This window comes from Falco cherrug, chromosome 11 (assembly GCF_023634085.1).
Source record: "Falco cherrug isolate bFalChe1 chromosome 11, bFalChe1.pri, whole genome shotgun sequence".
Lineage (NCBI taxonomy): Eukaryota > Metazoa > Chordata > Aves > Falconiformes > Falconidae > Falco > Falco cherrug.
This window is the reverse complement of record NC_073707.1, coordinates 23,416,571-23,438,577: the sequence shown is the minus strand read 5'-3', so window position 1 is coordinate 23,438,577 and position 22,007 is coordinate 23,416,571. Positions and strand designations below refer to the sequence as shown.

General features: G+C 65.6%; 3 protein-coding genes across 4 annotated transcripts; 2 read left to right on the top strand and 1 right to left on the bottom strand.

The window, feature by feature from the left end:
- The first annotated feature begins 1,128 nt into the window (after positions 1-1,128).
- POLR2H (RNA polymerase II, I and III subunit H) lies at positions 1,129-3,540 on the top strand. 2 transcript variants are annotated; one of them, XM_005438468.4, is made up of 5 exons: positions 1,129-1,287; positions 1,793-1,876; positions 2,588-2,681; positions 2,822-2,905; positions 3,021-3,540. In XM_005438468.4, the coding sequence occupies exons 1-5, from the start codon at positions 1,215-1,217 to the stop codon at positions 3,136-3,138; spliced, it is 453 nt and encodes a 150-aa protein (XP_005438525.1). In that variant the 5' UTR covers positions 1,129-1,214; the 3' UTR covers positions 3,139-3,540. The 2 variants fall into 2 exon arrangements, with proteins under 2 accessions (XP_005438525.1, XP_005438528.1); XM_005438471.4 differs by lacking the exons at positions 2,588-2,681; positions 2,822-2,905 and having other exon boundaries at positions 3,021-3,118.
- Positions 3,541-3,919: 379 nt separating this feature from the next.
- On the bottom strand, positions 3,920-7,693 carry LOC102051023 (erythropoietin). The gene is given in 7 exon segments (XM_055724120.1): positions 3,920-4,370; positions 4,481-4,645; positions 4,871-4,918; positions 4,920-4,958; positions 5,046-5,173; positions 6,045-6,500; positions 7,450-7,693. Coding segments are annotated over 6 exon segments (540 nt in total). The 5' UTR covers positions 6,058-6,500; positions 7,450-7,693; the 3' UTR covers positions 3,920-4,223.
- Positions 7,694-13,563: 5,870 nt separating this feature from the next.
- CHRD (chordin) lies at positions 13,564-21,687 on the top strand. The gene is given in 24 exon segments (XM_055723676.1): positions 13,564-13,812; positions 14,163-14,266; positions 14,804-14,930; positions 15,356-15,502; positions 15,583-15,700; positions 16,586-16,682; positions 16,788-16,929; positions 17,004-17,035; positions 17,037-17,145; positions 17,681-17,763; positions 17,853-18,000; positions 18,098-18,204; positions 18,287-18,403; positions 18,491-18,647; positions 18,736-18,977; positions 19,065-19,178; positions 19,443-19,655; positions 19,739-19,832; positions 19,965-20,021; positions 20,126-20,229; positions 20,400-20,502; positions 20,624-20,778; positions 20,944-21,037; positions 21,201-21,687. Coding segments are annotated over 24 exon segments (2,856 nt in total). The 5' UTR covers positions 13,564-13,688; the 3' UTR covers positions 21,269-21,687.
- Positions 21,688-22,007: the final 320 nt, after the last annotated feature.

Genomic DNA, 22,007 nt, shown 5'->3' with positions numbered 1-22,007 from the left:
GGGTCCCCTCTGTCCCCATCTGGCCCAAGCCAGGGCAGCATCGATTCGAGGCCAGATGGGGGGGGCACTGGGGGGCTAGGGGGGGGCAGGGCTGAACTCTCGACCCCGCGCCGGCAGCTGCCCGAGGTGCGAGCACCCCGTGGTGCCCCAGCACTTGAAGCCGCCCCCAGTCGTCGTCCGTCCCCCCGCTCCCCTCACGGTTCATCGGCAGGCCACGAGTGGGGGCCACCCCCACCCCTCCCCCACGTGGCTGCCGTGGGAGGGGGGAGGTGCCGGCGGGGGCTGCAGCCCCCCTGGCTGCTGAGGCTGCGCAGCTCATCACACCAGTGCCCAGCGGCGACCGGGGGGGCGGGTGAAGCCCCTCTGCCCCACGGCTGGGGGGCGCTGTGAGCCCCCCGCGGGGTAGCCCGGACCCCCGCCCCCGCGGGGCCGGGCCGCTGGCTGGGGGCGGCCCTGGGCCGGGGCCCGCCCTTGGCCGTGGGGGACTCGGCGCCGTGCGCGGCTCCATCCGCGGCCTCGCAGCTCCCTCTGCCGGCACCCGGCCGGGCCGCCTCCCCGGGGGAGCCGAGCGCAGGAGCCCCGCCGGCGGCAGGCTCCGGGGGGCAGCCCACGGCACCGCGGCCGCGCCGGGGCCAGGCCGGCCCCCCACTGCAGTGCACCCCTGTCTGCAGCCCACCCCCCTGCAATGCACCCCCGCTGCTGTGCACCCCCATTGCAGTGCACCCATTGCAATCCCCCCATTGCAGTGCCCCCATGGCAGTGCGCCCCCATTGCGGTGCGCCCCCATTGCGGTGCGCCCCCATTGCGGTGCGCCCCCATTGCGGTGCGCCCTCACTGCAGCGCATCCCCATTGCAGTGTCCCTCATTGCAATGCAACCCCATCGCAATGCACCCCTACTGCAGCGCGCCCCCGCCGCACTGCAACGACCCCCATCTGGCCGCCCCCCTTTGCAGTGTCCCCCCGCAATCGCGGTGCCCCGGCGCCGGGGGTGCCAGCGCAGCCCGGTGACCCCGCCGGGAATCTGCAGCCCGGGGAGGGGAGGGGAGGCGCGCACTAGGGCCGCGCGGACTCCCGCCACCGCCCGATCGCCCCGCCCACCCTGAGGCTACTTCCGCCCCGCGGCGGAAGGGCGCTTTGCCGGCCGAGGGGCGGTGGAAGTGAGGGCGCGTCATCGGCCGGCGCCTGGCGGGAGCAGGTACGCGGAGGCGCCGCCATGGCCGGGATACTCTTCGAGGACATCTTCGACGTGAAGGACATCGACCCCGAGGGCAAGAAGTTCGACCGTGGTGAGTGGGGCCCCGCGCCGCCTCCCCGCCCTCCCGGCGCTCCCGCCGGGCCCCAGCCTGGGCCTGCGCCGCTTCAGGCCGAAGGTGCTTGGCGCTGCCCTCCCGCCGGGGTCCTGTGAGCTCCCTCAGCGCGTCCCCGTCCCGCACTGGTTTCCCCCCTGCCCATTCCGCCGGCGGTGTCCCCAGTGCCGCATTCCTTCACCATCATCTGGCACCGACCCCACCGTGTGTTGCTGCACACCGGTGCACCCTGCTTCCCCAGCCCGGCTTCTGTGCCCCTTCGCACCCCCACGGCTCCTGGTGTGCTCGGATCCCCGCACCACCGTGTTCCTCTCCCCATCTGTGCACACCTCAGTCAGCTCCCAGACTCTGGCATCCATCCCCATGCGCTGTACACCTCTTCCCTACAAATAGCTTAGGTGCCAGCCTGGGGTGGGGACCCTGCTGCCACATGGCCCCTGGGAGTCTTCTCTGTCCTTGCCCTTGACTCTGTTCCTCTCTCCAGTGTCCCGCCTGCACTGTGAGAGTGAGTCCTTCAAGATGGACCTCATCTTGGACGTGAACATCCAGATCTACCCTGTGGACCTCGGTAAGCCCTTAGGCTGCTAGTCCAGAGTGTGCCTGAGGCAGTGGCAGCACGGGCAGGCGAGGTTAGAGAGGTGTGTGTTGGTGCTTGGGGGAGGGGGACTGAATTTGCTGTGAACAAGGAATGAGCTGTCCTTGAGCCCCTGTGCTGTCTCCAGATCACAGGAGGCACTGGGCACTCTCGGTGTGCTGGGGCTGAGCCAGATTCTGATTGCCCTCACTGTTTGTGTTCAGGCATGTCTCTGGCCCATTCCACAGAGATGCTGTCTAGTGAAATTGCCTCAGCTGGTGGCAACTGAGCTTTAAAGGACACCTTTTGAAATGAGCTTCTGTGGCTAAATATATTGAATGATTGAAAGTCTTACCCTCTGTGAAGCACAGAAGTGCTGGAACTGACACTGCAGGGTCTTGTGTACCTGCCCAGGGTCCAGCCAGGCTCTCTGGGACTTCCACGAGAGTATCTTGCTGTGTCCTGTGAAAACATCAGCGGTGGTGTCCTGGTGGATCTGGTCTCTTCCATGGTGGTTACCAGTGCCTGTGGGGAATGGGGAGAAAGAGGATCCAGTGTGATCTTTCCCTTGTTTCCCACAATCCTGTTGGAGGGCTGAAGGCAGGGACAGGGTTTGTGCTAAACCTGCCACTCTTGCCATCACCCCAAGATCTGCTGTGGCTGCACCTTCTGCCTCCTCACCGCTCCTCTGCCCTCTCCTCCCAGGGGACAAATTCCGCCTGGTCATTGCCAGCACCTTGTATGAAGATGGCACCCTGGATGATGGCGAGTATAACCCCACAGACGACAGGCCGTCCAGGTATGGGCGTCCAGCTGGGACCTACGTGGGGTGGATGAGAGAAAAAGTGAAGTGCTGAGGGGCTGTGAGGTGCCTTCTCCCAAAGGATGCTTATCTGGGGGAATACCCAGGTTTGACTCTTCTTTGAACTCCCATTGCAGGGCAGACCAGTTCGAGTACGTGATGTATGGCAAGGTGTACAGGATTGAAGGGGATGAGACCTCCACGGAAGCAGCCACGCGCCTGTGAGTGCCTGTTGGCAGAAGTGGGGAGGCGTGGTGCCTTGAGGTGGTGTGGGGGAGGCACTAGGATCTCCCATGGGATTCCCTGCTCTCACTGCTCCTCTTTTTCCCACCCCAGCTCTGCCTATGTGTCTTATGGGGGGCTGCTTATGCGGCTGCAGGGAGACGCAAACAATCTGCATGGTTTTGAAGTGGATTCTCGAGTTTACCTGCTGATGAAGAAGCTGGCCTTCTAGGAAACCTGCCTCTGTGGGCTGCCCCAAAGACATTCTGCTGGCAAGCAAACAGGAGCCCTGTGACCCCAAATCCAGCAGGATGTCCCAGAGCTGGGGAGGAGGGAGAAGTCCCCTCTTCATCCCAGCTTCTTCTGACTCCTGCTGGGATCCGCAACCGCCTCTTACAAGGAGAGAGGTGCCTGATGGCCAAGTGGAGACTGCTGTGTGCTCCGCAGTCCTGCCTGCTGGGAGTCTCTTCACCTCTGCCATCCCGTGCTTCAACAGCAGGATCAGCCCTGGCTCTGGCCAGGGCAGCTGGACTGGGACAACTGCCTGTCTGCCTCGAGGCTGGGGACCGTTTCCTAAGGAGCCATCCTGAGGCAGGCCAGGCTTGTTCTTCATTAAACTAGGATGCATTTTCTAGATCTGGCTCTTCTGGCTGAGAGATGAGGCTGGCAGGGAGCGTGTACACGCCTATGGGGGGCAAAGGGGGCCCATACCACTTTCCCAAAGGACAGGTAGTCCAAACCTGCCCTGGGCTCTTCTTTGCCACCCCTCTGGGCACGGTGCATGCTGGGGGTAGGAAGAGGCAGGTGGGTGTAGCGGGCGAGGAGTGGTAGCGCACGTCCCCAAGTGGGTCTGGAACCCGACACAGCCTGCCAGCCCTGCAGAGCTGGTGGCTGCCGCGGGAGGCAGCTGGGTGCAGGGGAGAGGCCGGGAGCAGGTCCCCGAGGGGCTGCTTCTTCCTGAAGCCCCTGGGGGTGTGCAGGCCCCCTGCCAAGGCCACAGTAGTGAGGGAAAAGGAGGATATAAACAACTCTTTAGAAAAATAGCTCTTTAATTGTAAAGCATTCACAGTAGAGGTGCTTGCCAGAGTGGGAGCAGGGCTTCTGCCCACTGGTGCGTGGGTGTTGCTGCTGTCTGCCTCCATGGGCCATGCAGTTGCTGAAAGCTTGAGGAACAGGAGCCAACCCTTTCCCTGAAGACACCTTCCTGGGCACCCAGAGCACAGCTTAGTGTCCAGCGGGATTGCTCTGACCTGGGATCGATGGTGAACCCTGTGTGCAGCCTCACTGGGCCCTGCACCAAGGCTCTCTGTCACACCCTTAGCCTTGCTTGCACAAGTTCTTGGCCAGGTCGTTGAAGAAGAAGTGCAGCTTGCCCTGCACCAGTTGCCGGTAGGTGAGAAAGATGCCAGTGATTTGGGTCTGCTCCATGGAGCCTTGGGAGCAGCCTGGCTCCCAGGGTCCTGCCTGAAGGGTGAGAGTGGGACAAGAGGGGTGAGGAACGCTGTTGTACCCAGCCCAGTGCAGCCGGCACCAGTGCCAGGGTGGTCTGTCTGACCTGGGAAGGAAGGTCTCACCTCCCAGCTGAAGGTCTGCAGGAGCAGGAGGAAGGAGTTGGCATGTTGGTAAAGCTGGTTCAGCTGCCTGGACCCACACTCCTCAGTCACTTGGCTCTGGGCCCCTGCCACGGCACCCACCAGCAGTGCCAGGTCACACAGGATCTCCTGCCGCTTGGTCTCATTCTGGGGGAACAGGCAGTGAGCGGGCTGACCCGTGGGCCTGATTCATTCCTATGTCCACTCTAGTCTGGATGGGGTCTTCCACCTCCCCACGCCGCCAGGTACACCCACAGGCACCTTGTTTGACACTGCTGGTGCCTGTGCCATCCCAGGGGTTCCTTCTACAGCCCCGTGGGCACCCTAGTGGCAGCACCATCCTGCCAGCACCATCCTCCCAGCCCCTCTCACCGATTTGGATTTCCACTCTTGGTGGCTGAAGCCCACAAAGGGCAGTACCCGCAGGTGGGTTGAGTGCAGGCAGTGCCTGGCACTGGCCCTATGGGGAAGAGGAGATGGTGAGGTGAGATACCAGGAACTGTGCCCGTCCCTGGCCTTGGGTTTTGGTGGGGGACTGTATCCTCACCACTCTCTTCTCCATGTCCTTGGCCTCTCCGATGTACTTCTGGATGAGTCTGTTGTCACAGACCAACCGTGTTAGGCTGGCACGGCCCTCTTCCATATGCAGGAGGAAGGATGTGAGGAGGAGCAGTCCTGGGGGAGACAGGGTTACCATGGGCGCTGTGCCATGCCTCCCTGGGCAGCTGCAGCCCAGGGCCATGTCTGCGGTGGTAAGATCTCGCCGCAGCCCAGTGGTGGCCTTGGCAGCCCTGCGGTAGGGGTGCAGGGAGAGGTCTAGGGAGGCTGAGGAGGGCCTGCTGCCGCCCTTGGGTCAGTCAGTGCGGGTGCCCGGTGCTCGCTGGGGAGAGCCAGGGTTTCCGTGCTGGTGGTGTGTGCCAAGGGGGCTGCACAGTCACATCTGTGCCAGGTTTTTCGACTGCTGCAGGTGGGGAGCAGGGTTGCATTCCCTGCACAGACTGGGAGCAACTCTCCCGATCTGTGCCAGGAGCAGCTCTGGGTGTGACGTGCGCTTTGGGAAAAATCCCTGCTTGCAGCATCCTGCAGTGCTAGTCTGCTACTTGCTGCTGCTCCGGCCAAGGGCTCGCCTGCCAGCACTGCCTTCCCCAGTGCCACTGGCACGCTGCTGCCCTGCACACCTCTCAGCCAGGTGGCTGCTGTGCCCAGTGACTGCCCATCCTGGCAAGAGGCATTTCCTCTTCAAAGGCCCTCTGTGCATCCACCTGCCTCGCCGCCTGCCTTGGCACTGCATCTGTCCCCAAAAGCCCTCAGCGCAGCCTGCTTCCCTGGGATGGGCATGGAGAGATGCTTGACTGCCCTTGCGTCCAGGTGGAAGCCAGGTCCAACCAAGCCAGAGCCACCCTCTTGGGTCTGCTGCCCGTCTGTGGGGCTCATCCCTTGCGGCGCCCATGCAGGGAACGCTCTGGCTGTGTGGCCGTGATGTCCGCTGCCCACACAATGCCCCTTCCTGCTGGTTCCCGTTCCCCCCTTTTAGCCACGCACTCACTGTTCAGCTCCATGCTCAGCTGGGGGCTTCGGCCCTGTATCTTCCACCCTGCGGCCAGCGGCTGCTCCCCAGCTCCCGTCCCCCTTCCATGGAGGGCGGTGGTGGCGCGGGCTCCCCGCGAGCTGCCCAGCCGGGACGGAGGGCCGGGGGCCGGGGGCGCCCCTGGGGCGGCAGGGCGCAGCTCTCCGGCTCCGGCCGGGCCGCCTAGCCCAGGCAGCGCGATTTCCTGTTGTGTCGCCACTGACCTTCCAGCAAAATCGCGGCGGGGGCCCCGGGCCCGGGGATCGGCTTCCTGCCTCCGGCCGCTTCCTCCCTTGGCTCAGGGCACGGGAAGGGCGTCCCCGGGCGCCCTCCGGGGCTGCTCACCTGCCCCCCGGCCTGAGCGCTTGGCTGTGGGGATGTCAGCGGCCAGCGTCTCGGCTGTGCCTGGCCAGGGGCTGAAGGTGGCCTTGGTACCTGCAGAAGAGATGGTGTTGGTGATCCTGTGCTGGGCGGCCCTGGGACCATCAGTTCTGACAGGGTGGTGCTGTGGCAGCAAGGCCTGAAGGCCACCAAAAACCCTTTCCCAGAGGTAAACTTCGTCCCTGGTCAACTTCACCCAGAGGTGGAACCCAAGCACAGTTACCTTCTCCTAGAGGTGGACCCCAGCCCTGGTGACCCTTGCCTAGAGGTGGGCTCTGACCCCTGTATCCATCGCCCAGAGATGGACCCCAAGCCCAGTGACCCTTGCCCAGAGGTGGGCTCTGAGCCCTGTATCCATTACCTAGAGGTAACTGGGAGCTGGAGAACCCTGGTGTGGCTGTGGTGCAGGGGGACCCCTCCAAGCTGGGGAGAGTGATGGAGCTCAGGCAACTGGCTGGCACATGGCCCTGGGGCTGTTTCCCCAGGGGTGTTGGTTGGGGGTGGGTCAGGTGAAGCACCCACAAACAGCCCCTCACTGGGTAGGAGAAGCACAGGGGTCTGTCCAGCACCAGGCCCTTCCATGGCCATGTCACCCCCTGCCCCGCAGCAAACCCAGCCCCCGCAGAGCACCCTGGCTGCAGACGGGGGGGTGCACACACCCATTGTGTGTCCATATGGCGCACACATACACACCCCCGATGTGCACCCTCAAGCCCACGTGTGCACACATGCACTTCCTGCAGCACGTGTGGGGGTACACTCCTAGATAACCCTTGGGGCTGGGCTTCCCTTTGGGGGACCCCTGCCACCCCACATCCTCTTGCCCCTGGTCCCCCCCACAGCCTGTGCGCTTCCTTCTCCACACCCCTGCTCTCTCGCGCTCCCACCCTTCTCCCTGCGGCCGGCAGTTCCCGGCAGTGCCTGGCCGGGTGACAACAGTCAAAGTAAACACCTCAGCCCTGCTCCACCTGCCCCATGCCCTGCTCGGTGCCCGGCAGCCCACCTTGCGGGTCGCAGGGTGCCCAGATGGGGGGTCCAAGCAGGTGCCGTGACTGGCAGCCCAGCTCCCCTGGGGTATAGCTGGCAGCAGCCGGAGTGGAGAGCACTGGGGTCAAACACCGTCAGGGCTTCCCGCACACGGCCGTGCCCCGTCTCTGCGGACGTGACAAGCTGCAAACAAGCCAGCCAGCACCCTCAGCCCCCTCTGCCAGCGCTGGCCCTGCTCCCACTGCTGGCCCTGTGCCAGTCCCTGCCGTGCCTCTGCCATGCCTGCACCCCCGTCCCTTTCTGGGTGCAAAACCATTGACAATGCCAGGCTGGAGAGCTGCGGTGCCCTGCGCTCCCTGCTTGCCCTCATAATTAGGCAAACGAACCAATCAGGGTAAACCAGAGGGCAGCTGGAAACTGGATATTTGCTGAACCCCAGTGGGCACTGAGGCACCTCAAGATGCCTACAACAGCCCCTTCTCTCCAAAAGGTTCCTTTCCAGCTGTGCCAACAGCTGGTGGGCAGTGGGAGCCCCCGCCTGCAGTAGTCTTCTGCTGAAAAGGGCAATGCCAGCGGGGCAGGGAGGGATGTGGAGGGGAGCCCCTGCAGTTTGCCCACCATGTCTCCCCCAGCCCAAATCCACAGATACTGTGTACTGTGGAGGGAGGGGATGTGGGGGCAGTGGACCCCAAGAGGGGACATGGGGGCTCTGGCCAAGCCGGGCAGGACTCTGGCAGGGGGCAGGAAGCCGGGCGGGGGGCTGTGGGGCTGTGCAGCTGGCCGGATCTTGGTGCCAAGTTTCCCACCTTTCCTTACAGGGTGCAAAGTATCGGGAATCCCGCTGCAGGGGGGGCAGCCGTTCGCACCCACTTCAGCAAGGTGCTGAGGGCAGCCGGAGGTGCCAGGCAGCGGGGGGGGGGGGGGGGGGGGGGGGGGTGGGGTGGGGGGTGGGGGGGAGGAGAGCATGTATGGGTGTCACAGCTGCTGTTCCTGTAGGCCACCCAGATGTGCTCAGTGGGCATCCCCAGGATGTCAGTGCAAGGCAGGGGGTGGGGGGGCATGGGAAGCAACCCTGGGCTTCTAGGGGCAGGGAGGGGGGTCCCAGCCCCCTTTGAAGCCCCCATAAAAGGGTTCAGCATAAAGGGAAGAGAAAGTCAAAGGAACAAAGAGAGCAGCTAATCCCGGTGTGAGCAAACAGCCCAGTTTGCTCAGGACACAGATGGCCCCGGGGCCAGGGAAAGAAGCACAGCGGGGCTCTTGGGGGTGCCAGGCAGTGAGGGACCCTCTACCCAGGTTGGCCCCCTCCCTGTGTGCATGCAGCCCCCGGGAGCTGGGTACCCCCTGACCCCTCTGGGCCTTTTTTTACATTTGCAAATTGCCAATAAACATCCGTGGGCAAATCCTGCTCCTCACACCCTCCGCACCCTGCACCACTCCACACAGCCTGTCCCAGAGAAGTAGTACCGTGGTGCTGCTGGGCGAAGGGGCTTGCAAGAGGCATCTTGGCCAGGGAGCCACAGCTCAGTGGGGGTGAAGGCTGGCAGGGTTTTCCCCACTTTTCCCAATACCCAGCAGGACACATGCTGCCCAGCACCCAGGCACGAAGCCCTGGGTGCTGCCCAGAGGATGCCCATGGGCAAACCTTCCAGTCGCTGCCTTGTGCCAGGGCACCTTGTGCCAGTGGCCCTGCTGGCATCTGGGGCAATCCCACCGTGCCCCCTCCCCCCATCCTGCTCATCAGCCAAGCTCCTCATCCTGATGGGGGGCATGGGGCGTGCCAGGAGGGCACCTTTCCCCTCTCTCTCCATCCCACTGGGTGGCGAAGGGGTTAATGCCAGGCGGCCGAGCCGCAGGTGGGCGCAAGAATGAAATTCCTTCTCGCTGTCCTGCGAAGTCTGGGCACAAATATTTGCCTGCATGTCCGGTGGGGAGGGGGGAGACCACCATCGCTCTGGGAGCTTGCTAATCCCCATGCCAAACACGGCCCCCCCATGCCCTGCATGCCCCCTGCCTTCCTCCCACTGGGGTCACCCCGCAAGGACTTTGAGGAGGGGGCATTTGGGGATGGCAGGACCCCAGCACCTTTGGGTGCTCCTATAAGCAGGGAGCTCTGTGGAGTTGACAGGGCACTAGGAGCAGGGGCAGTGCCCCAGGGCACAGCCAGGATCTGCTTGGCGTTGCAGATGAAGCTACTTTGGGGTCTCCATCCTGCTCCCCAACCCGTGCCCACCACAGCGGGCTGAAACGAAGGTGAGAGCCCCAGCCATCCCCGCCATGCTGGCAACGCGCCCGCCTTAATAAACTCCATGTGTCCGCAGACAGAAAACAGCCACTTCCCCCCCTGCTCCGTGACCCCCCCAGGCTGCATCCCCGTCCCCATACCTGCTATCCCCAAAACCCCCTCCATGTACAGACCCCCTGGCCTTCGTCTGGGGCGGCCCAGCCCTGCAAGCCGCCTACCAGTTGTGCAAATATTGCCGGAACGGCTGTAATCCCCGTGTCCAACGTGAATTATGAGATATTTCCACCCATTACGACAGCCCCCCCCGCCCCGCCGCGTGTGTGCGAGGCTGGGGGGATTAGTCACGGGGCAAGCCGCGCTCAGCACAAAGCTTTGGGGAGGCCAATGGCTTGTCGGTCAAGGGGGGCTCTTTTTCAAGAGAGGGGGTGCCCCCTGCGCCTTCCTAGCTCCGGGCTCACACCTGGCACGGGTGCAGGGAGAAGGGTGTCGGGGTGCCCGGGAGGCGATGGGAGGCGTGGGAAGGGGGGGGTCGGGGCATGCGGTTTTGCCTTGACCCCATCCCCGGGGAGCAGAGGCTCCTTCCTGCCGCCCAGAGCCCGGCTCATGTTCAAAGCCGCGAGCAGGCAGCAGCTAATGAGGCCAGACAATAGCGATCTGCGTGGGGCAGGAACGCTGGCGAGGGCCCGCTGCGACACCCCCATGCCAGGCACGGCACAGCCCCGCCACCGTGGCCCACCAGGACCCGCCGCGGGACCTTCGCCGCCGGGCAGGACACGTGCCCTCAAAGCCCTGGCGGTGCTGCCGGCTCTTTGGGAGGGTGCCGTCGGGGTGTCCCACCTGCACTGTGATGGGACGGCACCCCACGGAGCCTGCACCCGCCCACCCAGGGAAGAGCCGGGTGCCCGCTCCGGGGGTGTGGGTGCCAGGCGGGGTGTCTGGGGCTGCCCACGGCCGGCCGGCTCCATCCCTGTGCAGCTCCAGCTGCCCGCAGCCGGCAGCCCCATTGGGGCTGTGCCGGCGCCAGGCCGGGCTCTGGAGCGCCTCAGAGCCGCCTTTGTGCCGGGTGCTGCCGGCACACATGTGCGGGCGCTGGGAAGCAGCTGGCGGGACCGGGACCCTTTCCCAGTGCCGCCCCGGCCGGCGCCACCCCCTCCCCACCAGCACAGGGACCCCCGAGGCTCTGGCAACCTGCCCTCTGCCCCTCTTCTGGGGGCACCCCTTGGCATTTCCAGGGGCGGCCGGAGCTGTGGATGAGGGATGCCCAGGCACAGCTGGAGCATCTGTTCCTCCCTGCCTGTGTGCCCCCACTGCAGTGGCAATGCCCCCTCCCCAGGCAGGGATGCCCAGTGCCCTCCTGCCCTGCCAGGCCCAGTGCCAGCGCACCACCCCAGTCCCAGCCTGGCAGTGCTGGGACACCCTTGCAGCACCCTTCTCCCTCAGGCTGCCACCCCGTGCCTCAGTTTCCCCCATGCTGAGGGCCGCGACCAGGCAGGTTCCCCATCTCTCCTTCCTTTCCATGGGAAAGGGGAGGGAGCTTCCCTTGCTGCTTCCCTGCATCCTACAGCTGAGCCAGGAGACTGTGACGAGCTCTGGGTGCACGGAGCCAGCGCCGGATTCCTGGCACCAGCAGGGCGGCTGGGAGCCATCGCCTGCCTCCTCCCTGCTCAGCCCCACTCGCGTCCTGCCGTCCCCCAGGGTCGCTGCCGTGCCGTAGCGGGCACTGCATGGCGACACTGGCATGGCCACGCAGACCCCAGCCCTCCCCTGCCTGCCGTGCTGCTAGATCCCAGGCCAGCCGGGACGCCGGGAGAGAGGAGAGGGGACAGGTCAGTGGCACCACCAGGGACAGTGGGGAGGGCACGGGCCCAGGGGGGTGCCACGCTGCTGGGCATGGTCCCTGCTTGCAGGAAATGCTTGCAAGCAGCAGGGTGTAGGGCATGGCCATGCCCAGGGGATGCCTAGGGCCCTGGCAGTGTCCCAGCCCTGGCGATGCCAGCAGGCTGTCCTGCCAGGGGAAGTCTGGCTGCTCCTCACTGCCTGATGCCAGCACCAGCTCCTGCCACGGGGCAGGTCCCCGGCATGGCCAAGCCCCCGTGCCCCACTGCCCTCCCTGGGAGGGATGTCCGCTGCACGGGGACACGTGCCAAAACAGGGCAGAAAATGTGATGGGGCAGCCATGGGTGAGCCAGGGATGGGTGATCCCAGGCGGGCAGGCACTGGGGGCACGGGGTGGTGGGCTGCAGCCCCCCCAGCCACTGTCTGGGCCATGGAGTGGCCCAGGAGGAGCCTTCTGGGGAGGCAGGAGCCTGTTGTGCTCCAGCTGTGCCGTGTTTCCCTAGCTACACCGCGCAGCTGGCCGGGTGTTTGTACCGCCCGGAGTTGATTTTGGCAGCCCCATGCTTCCCCCTCCTCCTCTCCCCACCCGCCTTCCCCTCTTCGGGCGCCCGCCCGCCACGCACATGCCACCCCTCCCTGCTACCCTCGGCAGGGGTGGCAAGGCAGGGAGGGACATGGATGGCACATGCTGGTCCCCCTCCCCACCAGCCGCCCCTCCCTGCGGCGTATGCCTCAGTTTCCCCAGCAGGATGATGCTCTCCCCAGGCTTTTCCATGGTGTCTGCTCACTGCCCACTGCCACCCTTGCCAGCCCAGGCACATGTGGGTGAAGAGCGGGACCAGTGCTGGGTGCTGCTCTCTCGGTCTCCTCCACATTTGCCCCCTCCCCTCCCTGGGCAAGGGAACCCAGGCATCCAGGCTCCTGTCCCCCTACAGCCGCTGTCACTGGTGGGCAGGAGCCCAGGGTCCCACTCTGGAGCCTTCCTCTGCCCGGGGTGGGCAGCAGCCAGAGGGATTTGGGGATGTCAAGGGCACAAGTTGTGGGGTGCATGTGACTTTGCAGAGTGTAATGTGGATTTGGAGGGGGGAGCGCATGCTTCGGGGGCCCATGCTCAGGGGTGCTGAGTGGATGGAGGAGCTGTATGTGCTGTTGAAGGGCTGGCCGTGGGGGAGAGGTCTGCAGGGGGTCCGTGCGCCACAAGGGACTGTGTGGATGGACAGTGCCTTGCAGTGCCCTACATCCTGGGATGCCAAGTGGTCTGGGAGGGGGCTGAGTGGATGGAGGAGTTCCCAGGATATCCCATGCCTGGGGGGGCAAAATAAGCCCCGGGAGGGCTCATGCCTGAAGGTGGGCTGTGTTGACGGGGAGCCCCCGGGGTGCCCTGTGCCCAGGAGATGCCCCGTGCTACAGGAGAGTATATGGATTGAGAAGGAGAGCATTTGAGTGGGAGTGCGCAGCAAATGCCATATTCCTGAGGGGGCTGATGTGGATAGGAGACTCCCGGGGGGGCTCATGTCCTGTGGGAGCATGTGGATGGGGGCATGCCCAGGATGTCCAGTGTACAGGAACAACCCAAGCTCTGTGGAAGGGGTGTGGATGGTGATGGTGGCGTCTTCACGGTGCCCTGTGGTCCCTAGGCTGTTGTGTGAGCTGGGGTAAGGGGTGTCCCCAAGACGCCCAGCCCCTGGGGGTGCCCCGTGCCCTGAGGGAGGGTATGTGGATGAAGGCATCCCTCAGGTACCCTGTGCCCTGGGGCTGGTATCTGAGTGGGGATGCTCCACACCCGGGGGTCCCCCGTGCCCGGGGGAAGGGGGGGGTGGGGGCAATGGGCACGGGGGTCCCCAGCACACCCCGAGTCCGGCGGTACCCCTGCACGGCGGGGCAGCTGCGCCCCCCGGGGTGCCGCAGGACGGCCCGCGCCCGGCGGGGGCGGCGGGGCCGGGGCCCAGGGGGGGGTCGGAGCGCGGCGGGGGCGCGTCCCCCCCCGGCCGGCCGCTGCCTGCGCCTCATTAGCGGGGCCTTTGTTTGCACAGGGCTCGCAGCTCCCGCTTGCCCATGCCGCCGCCTATAAAGCGGAGCCGGAGCCGGCGGTCGGGCAGAGGCGGCGGCAGCGACAGGCAGCGCCCGGCCCCCCCTCCCCGCCCCCGGCCGCCTGCCTGCCCAGGCCGGCCGGCACCATGCGCGCCGCCCCGCCGCTGCTGCTGCTGCTCGCCCTGCTCCTGCCCGGCCGCGCCGCCCGCCCCAAGCTCGCCCTGCCCATCCGGCCCGACACGGACCCGCTGCCTCCCGGGGGGGCGGCAGGTAGGACACCTCCCCCGCCTTCCTTCCCCCGCTCCGGGCACCCCCCGTCCTATGCAAGCCGCTGCCGCACCCCCCACCTTCGTGCATCCCGCTCCTCGCACCCCCTCCCTGCCACCCGCACCTCCGTCCTTGCCCCGCATGCCTGCATTCCCGCTCCCCTTCCTTGCATCCCGCTCCGGGCCCCCCCGCGGCTGGCCGGGACCGGCACCGGGCGCGGCACCGGGAGCGGCCGCCGTGCGCAGCGGGCGGCGGGGCGGTGCCGGCCGCTGTCCGGGGCTGCGGCAGGGGGGTGCCCGCGGCCCGGAGGTGACCGGGGGCGGCGGTGGTGGGTGGCGGGGGGGTCTCCGCAGGCTGCGCCTTCGGGCGGCACTTTTATGCCCTGGAGGAGACGTGGCACCCGGACCTGGGGGAGCCCTTCGGGATCATGCGCTGCGTTATCTGCCACTGCGAGCCGGTGAGCGCCGCCGGGACCCCCTTCCCCCGGGACATCCCCCGGGACATTCTCCGGGACCCGGCCCTGCTGGGGAGGGGGCTGGCGGGGGGGGGGGGAGCTCGACCCTTTCATTCAGCACCCCCTGCCTCAGGGAAGAAGGAAGCGGGGATCCCTCCAGCCAGCCGGACACCTGGATGTCCTCCCCCGCGGCAGTGGGGAGGAGGAGGGGGGTTTAAAGTATCAGGCTTCATTCCTCCTCCCCCTCCTCGGAGATGGCCCCCCGGCTCCCCCCCTCTCCCTCCGAGCAGCCCCCCGAGGCCGGGGCTGGCGGGGCCGCACACAGCTGGGCAGGGGGCTGGGGGCCGTGGGGAGGGGGCCCGGGCTTGGCTGCTGTACAGGCAGCTGGGGGCTGCGCAAGGTGTCCGGGCTGCCCGCGGGGTCTGCAGATGGGCCGGGATGGGGGGAGCCAGGCTGTGCCGGGGGGGCATGGCTTGGCACACCTTGGCACGGCTTGGCACACCTTGGCACTGCTCTCCTGGGCTCTTCCCCACCCCGCAGCAGAGGAACCGCCGAGGGAAACCAGTAGGGAAAGTGAACTGCAAGAACATGAAGCAGGACTGCCCTGTGCCCGCCTGTCCCCGGGCCACACTGCTGCCCGGGCACTGCTGCCATACCTGCCCCAAAGGTGAGGCCAGCAGGTGCCTCCCTGTGGGGAGCCCCTCCAGCACCCACAGGGTCCCCCGTGGGCATGGGAAAGGGGGCACTGCACACACACCCCAAAAAAGGGCTTCTGGCTTTGTTATGGAGGTTGTCAGTGCCCTCAGGGTGCCTTTGAGGTGCTGGGCAGGAGAGATCCCTGATGGGCACAGCCACCCCCGAGCTACCCTGGGAGGGGTGCAGAGAGAGATGCACAGGGCTAAACAGTACCCTGCCTGTCCATCTGCCCGCACCCAGCATGTCCCCCACACCCCAGCTCAGAGCCCCACAGCGATTCGCAGGGCACATCTCGGTCTGTCTCAGGAGGGGGGATTTATTATTGCCCCCCACTCCATGCCCTTGGGCACAAGCAGCCTGGTGCATTGGTCTCCCCCTGTGCCCACCCTATGCCAGCCTTGCCAGGCCCCCCAGAGAAGAGCCCCGCACCCCCCTTCGACACCTTTGAGTACTTCCAGGACAAGGAGGATGATCTGGACAAGCCCTACAACGACCGCTCCTACCTCAGCTCCGAGGGGCTGGCCCGTGATGATGCCCGCACAGGTGAGCCACCTGCCTGAGTGGGCAGCAGCGGTGCAGGGCACCCCCCTTGTTCCCCACCATCATCAGCATCCCCTTCCCAGAGTTTGTGGCCTTGCTGACAAGTGGCCCGGAGCCATGGCACCCCACATCCAGCGCAGTGGCCAAGGCTCACTTCACCCTGTTGCGCTCCTACCTGCTCTTCTCCATCAGCTATGAGCGGTGAGTCCTGCCCCCGGTCCTCCGTCTCAGGCTGGCACAGCAGACAACCTCCTGGGAAAAGGGGGGATGCAATGGTGTTTGTGCCTCAGTTTCCCTTCCCATATCCCCCTGTGGTGCCACAGCATTGCATTGGCAAGGCAAGAGATTTGGGGAGGGGGCAACGTGCTGGGGGTCCAGCCGGGCAAGCAGCCGGGATTTCGGCACACCCACAGCGCCGGTCCGGCCTCACCCATTCGCCTCCAGGTCTGGAGTGGGAACAAATGGGAACAGCTCCAGGGCTCCGCTGGCACAGCACGGCAGAGGCGCTGTGCCGCACCACGGGCTCTGCTGGCGGTGCCCGCCGGGGCTGTGCTGCCAGGGTCCCCCATCCTCGCCATGCCCTCCCTGGATGCCTGCCGGCGGCGGAGCCTCTCCTCTCCCTCCCTCCTTCCCACTCCAGTTTATTCAGCTCTTCCTCGCTTCCAGGCCCCTTTGCATAGTAAAGTGGTGACTAATTTCCAGCTCTGCCGGGGGGGAGCCAAACGGAGCCGAAAATGCTCCTAATTTACAGCCAGGCCTGAGCGCTCTGCTCCCGGCAGGTCCTGCCCTGCTGCCTTTTCTGGCGGGGACCCCCCTCCCGCTCAGCGCCAGTTTGGCACTGCTCTGGGGTAGGGGAGCCCAGGGGACCCGTGCTGAGCTGGCACCCAGTGGGACAGCAGTGCTGGGCCAGCCCAGGTGTGGGCGAGCAGAGCATGGTGCTTGGCACCCCAGGGGGGACGTTATCCTTATCTTGCCCACCCAAATCGGTGACCCCTGCGTGCCTTCCCTGACACACTGCTGTGCCCAGTGCTGAGCAAGGGTGGTGCTGGGGAGGGGGTTCCTTGCTTACCCCCTGGGTTTCCACAGGCTGGGGCGGCCAAGCCGGGTGCGTTTCAGTGACCCCGAGGGCAATGTGCTGTTTGAACACCCCGTGCAGAAGAGCGCTGCCCCCGAGGATGGCATGGTGAGAGGGGGCCGGGAGGGCAGGGGGGCATGGTGCCCTTTCCTTTCCCCCTGCCCGAGCATGAGGTGCACCCCAGCCCCTGCTGAGCCCTGCTGTCACCCACAGCTCTGCGGGATGTGGAGGACGGTGTCCAAGGCCAACATTCAGCTGCTGCGGGGGGAGCAGCTCCGTGTGTCCCTTGTCACCCGGGCACAGCCCTCCGGAGAGGTCCATGGGCACATCCTCAAGCACCGGGCACTCTTTGCAGGTAAGTCAGTCTCCTGCATGCCCACCCAGTGGGTGCCCGTGGGGATGCCCCTCACACTCCCTCTTCCTGCACAGAGACGTTTGGTGCCATCCTGACCTCATCAGACCCCCACGCACCTGGGTGCTGGGGGCATGGCCATGCTGACGCTGAGCGACAGTGAGAACAACCTGCACTTCATTCTCATGGCCCGGGGGCTGCTGGAACCTGGTGCTGGGGGTAAGGGCAGGCACAGGCACCCCGTGGGGCCTGGCACTGCCTAGAGGGGCTGCATAGGGCTGGAGGGGTGCACGGCATGTATGTGGCTCAGCGAGCATGGGTCAGCACCCATGGGCTCAGGGTGGATGCACGGGCTGGGTGTAGGGTTCAGGGTGGGCATGGTGTGGGGGGTTAGGCGTGCATAGGCGTTTCTGCATAATTTGAGGTATGCATAGGGGTGTGTATGGTGTGTACCTATGGGGGGGGTGGGGCCAGGGAGTGCTGAAGGTTGTACGGAATGAGGGGGTCAGTGTGGAGAAGGATGGGTTTGGCATGTGGATTGTGTGAAGACTTGGGGGGTGGAGGGAGGAATGGTGGGGCTCACAGTGTGTGTAGGGGTCCAGGTGTGTGGGACAGGACAGGCAGCCGGCAACAAAGTGGGGGATTGGGTACAGAGATCTGGGGGCAGTGGGCACAGAGGGGTGGGTTTGGGAGCAGAGGGACAGCAGTTGCAGACCCCCAGTCCAGGAGGTCCAACTCCTTCTGCCACGGACAGAATCGCCCTGGGTCCTGCTGCGGGTCCGCATCCTGCACCAGGGTCAGATGCTGCGGGAGGTTCACGCCAACATCACCATGGAGGTAAAGCCGCCCGTTCCCCTGCATGCTGCAGCAGCCACGGTGCCTGCTGCACCAGGGCTGAGCCATGGCACTGTGCCCCTTCCTGGCAGGACCCCGACTTTGCAGAGGTGCTGAGTGATCTGTCTGCCCGTGAGCTGCAGTGGCTGGTGCAGGGGCAGCTCCGCATTGTGGCCGAGACGGAGGGCCGGCATGCACGGCAGCTGGCGGGCACCATCACCATCCGCCGCAGCTGTGACAGTGAGCACGGGGCAGGCACCCTAGGGTGCGGGGTGGGTGGCCATGCCCCCCCTGTATCAACCTCACCCCACCCCATGCCTCTCTCCCTGGACTGAAGCCATCCAAAGTGTGCTGTGCGGAGCAGATGCCCTGCTGCCAACCAAGACGGGGGCGGTGGGCTCAGCCAAGCTGGCACTGCATGAGAATGGCACCCTGGAGTACCAGGTAAGTGGGGGGGCACCCATCTCCCTCCCAGGGGTCCCAGGGGTGTCTCCCCGAGCACTGCCCCTCATCACCCTGCCTGCAGGTGCAGGTGGTGGGCACTGCCAGTGAGGTGGTGGGCATCACGCTGGAGACCAAACCCCGGCGGAAAAGCAAGAGGAATGTCCTGTTTGACATGACGCCCAGCTACAAGGACGGGCTGGTGAGCACTGGGTGGCACTGGTGGGGGTGGCACAGGGGCTTTGGGTGAGTCCCCGTCCCAACCTGTGTGGTCTCCCACCGGTGGCAGGCCTGGGGTACCTGGCAGAGCCCCAGCGCCCGTGATGCCCACATGCTGCTGCAGAATGAGCTCTTCCTCAACGTGGCCACCAAGGACTGGGCAGAGGGCGAACTGCGGGGCCAAATCATCTCCCTGCCCTACAGTGGGCTGCTCGCCCGCTACACAGGTACCCAGGGGGCACCGGGGGTGGTAATGCGGGGCAGTGGAGCAACCCCACACCCCCACCACCTCCCACGGCCCCTGTCTGTGCACAGAGATGCCCGTGGCACTGGCAGGGCAGCTGGTGTCCCCCCCGGTGGGCAGTGGCGCCGGGGGACATGCCTGGCTCTCACTGGACGAGCACTGCCACCTGCATTACGAGATCTCTGTGGCGGGGCTGGGCCGTCCAGCCGATGGCACCGTCAGTGCCCACCTTCACGGCGTGGCCGAGCTGGGCGAGATGGGTGCCCGTCCCCACCAGCACAAGCGCCTGCTCAAGGGTTTCTATAGCACTGAGGTGAGGTGGGCACCTGGTTGGGGCACCCCATGGCGGGGGTCAGGCCAGCCCTCATGTGTCCCACTGGTGCCCCTTTCACCCCGGCAGGCTCAGGGGGTGGTGAAGGACCTGGATGCCGACCTGCTGCAGCACCTGGCCCAGGGCACTGCTTTTCTGCAAGTCAGCACCAAAGCCCACCCCAATGGGGAGATGCGGGGACGGGTAGGTCCTCATCTGGGCAGGGCACCCCCACCCATCCCCACCACTGCCCGGGGTCCACAGCTGGGTGGCACTGCCTGGAGCAGGGTGAGAAGGGCACAGGCTGGGGAGCACAGTGTGGCATGGTCCCAGCAATCCCACATGACATGTACTGTGGTCATGGGTGCTTCCTCTGCCAGCCCTGACCATGGAGGGCAGCTGGGCATTGGCATGGGGAGCAGGCTCCCCCGGTAGCGCCAAACCTCCTGTCCAATGCCCCCTCACCAGGTGCACATCCCCAACCGGTGCCACACAGGAGGGACCCGCCTGGCCCCGGGAGAGGCCCTGGGGGAGGCCGAGCTCTCTGAGGACACCAAGACCAGGGACCTGGAGCAGCTGAAGAAGGACCCCAACTCCTGCTTCTTTGAGGGGCAGCACCGGGCGCATGGCACGCGCTGGTCACCTGACTATGACAAGAAGTGCTCCATCTGCAGCTGCCAGGTATAGGCCGAGGGGACATGCTGGGGGGGAAACACCCATCAGCAGTGCCCCCCTGTAACGAGCCCCATACCTGCTGCCCCCAGAAGCGCACGGTGATCTGTGACCCCATCCTGTGCCAGCCCCTCAACTGTACCCACCAGGTGCACCCTGAGGAGCTGTGCTGCCCCATCTGTGAAGGTACCTGGGGTCTGGGGAGGGGTCCCAGGCAGGGGTCTGGGGGAGCTGTGGAAACAAGGTGGGGGTGTCCCCATTTGAGCCTCTGCTGCTGGTACCATGTGCACCCCTTCATGGCCCTCTTCATCCTTGCAGAGAAGAAGACCGGGCAGGAGGAGCTGAAGTTGGAGCGGGCACGGGACAGTAGTGAGGGTGAGTCCTAGGGGACGCAGCCTGAGGGGGCAGCTATGCCCCTCTGGCCTCGCCAGCACCCCCGCATGGGCTGTGCCCACCTCTTCCTCCTCTTCCTCTCCCAGGCTGCTACTTTGACGGGGACAAGACATGGCGAGGCTCTGGCACCCGCTGGCACCCTGTTGTGCCCCCCTTTGGCCTCATCAAATGTGCCATTTGCACCTGCAAAGTGAGTGTGGGTCCCAGACCCCCAATGCGGTTTGGGAGCAATGCTGCCCCAGCACCCATGGGTGCTCTTAGCTGCTGGGCACTGTAGCAGGGGCTCAAACCAGGGAGGGGCATACGTGCCTTGTACCATCTGCCCTGTTCCCTGCCATGAGCCCCATGCACTCCCCGCAGGGCACCACGGGCGAAGTGCACTGCGAGAAGGTGCAGTGCCCACGGCTCACCTGTGCCAACCCTGTGCGCGCCAGCCCCTCCGACTGCTGCAAGCAGTGCCCAGGTACATACACCTCCCCTTTCTGCCCTCCATTGTCCCAGCACGGTCCCTGCGTGCCACCACCGGTGATGCCATGGGGTGCCCCTGCCGTGGGTGGGCAGCCTCCCAGTGCCTTTTCCTGCAGCCCCAGAGGAGAGTGTCCCCGAACTGGCCGACACCATGCAGGCAGACGGGCCGCGGGCATGCCGCTTCGGGCGCCGCTGGTACCTCAACAATGAGAGCTGGCACCCCTCCGTGCCCCCCTTCGGAGAAATGAAGTGTATCCTGTGCTGGTGTGTGGTGAGTGTGCCAGGCCAGGAAAGGAGAAGGTGCCCTTGTGCCAGTCCCCCGTGCTTCAGGGTTGGGTAGGAGAGTAGCCCAGAGTGGCACCCTAAGGACCCACTGCACCCTGAGGAGCTGCCAGTCCCCCAGCCACCGTGCTCAGCCCCTCTTTCTGCCCCACAGTCAGGGGAGACACACTGCCAGCGCCAGGAGTGCCCACCGGCCGCCTGCACCAGCGCTGCCAGGAAGGACAATCCCTGCTGCGCCAAGTGCCGTGGTGAGTGCGAGTGCTCACATGTGGGCACTGATCCCCCAAGCAGCCTGTGGTGGTCCATACACCTCCCCAGCCCCCTTGGGCGCTGAGCCAGGGCTGGGACCAGTCCAAGTGCCCTTCTGGCACCTGCCATTCCTGTCTCTCAGCCCTGCTTTCCACCCCGCAGCCCCAGATGCCCCTCTGGATGCAAGAGAGAAGGTCCATGATGCCAGAGCAGAGATGTGGAGCCGCTGAGCAGTGATCGCTGCCCAGAGCCGTGCGAGTGCGCAGTGAGGCTGGGCGGCTGGGGGGGGTCCCTGCCGCCCATCACCCCCGCACAGGGCGGGGGGCACAGAGGAGCATGGTGGGGTGGACACAGCCAGGCACCCAGCCTGGGCACCCCGTCTCAGCACGGCTGCGATGCCGGGGCTGCCCTGCCTGCTCATGCCAGTGGGCAACAGCCGGGCTGGTGGAGGCCAGGGCACCTGCTGCCCTTCCCCTTCAAGGCCCCCCTGGCCGGCAGGCACAGTGAGCATCATGCCCGCCTTGTACATAGTGTAAAATCTCTCTGGCCCCTGTCTTGCTGCACCTATCCTGGCTTGGCTGGGCTTGTCACATAATTTATGGTGCCTGTGGATGGGGGTCCCAATGTATTTATTAAAACTGGAGCTATTGCCCACCCGGCTCCCTGCTTCTTCCTAGCAGCAGCAGGCACGGGGCTGTGCCCCTGCATCCCACACTTGGCACCAGTGGAATCTGTGGGCCCTGGCCTTGCTGGGTTTGTGGGTGCATATGTGGGGGGTGGGTATTTGGGGTGCACAGGGTCTGCAAGCCAGTGCCACTGGCTGGTGGGGTGGTGCTCGCAGAGTGGCACCGGACAGGACCAGAGCAGGGTCCAGTGCCCACAGCCAGGGCTGTGAAGCCAGCCCTGCCTGAGCTCATGGTGGGGGCTGCAGACACAGCGCCTGGCAGCGGTGCCCATTGGCACAGGGAC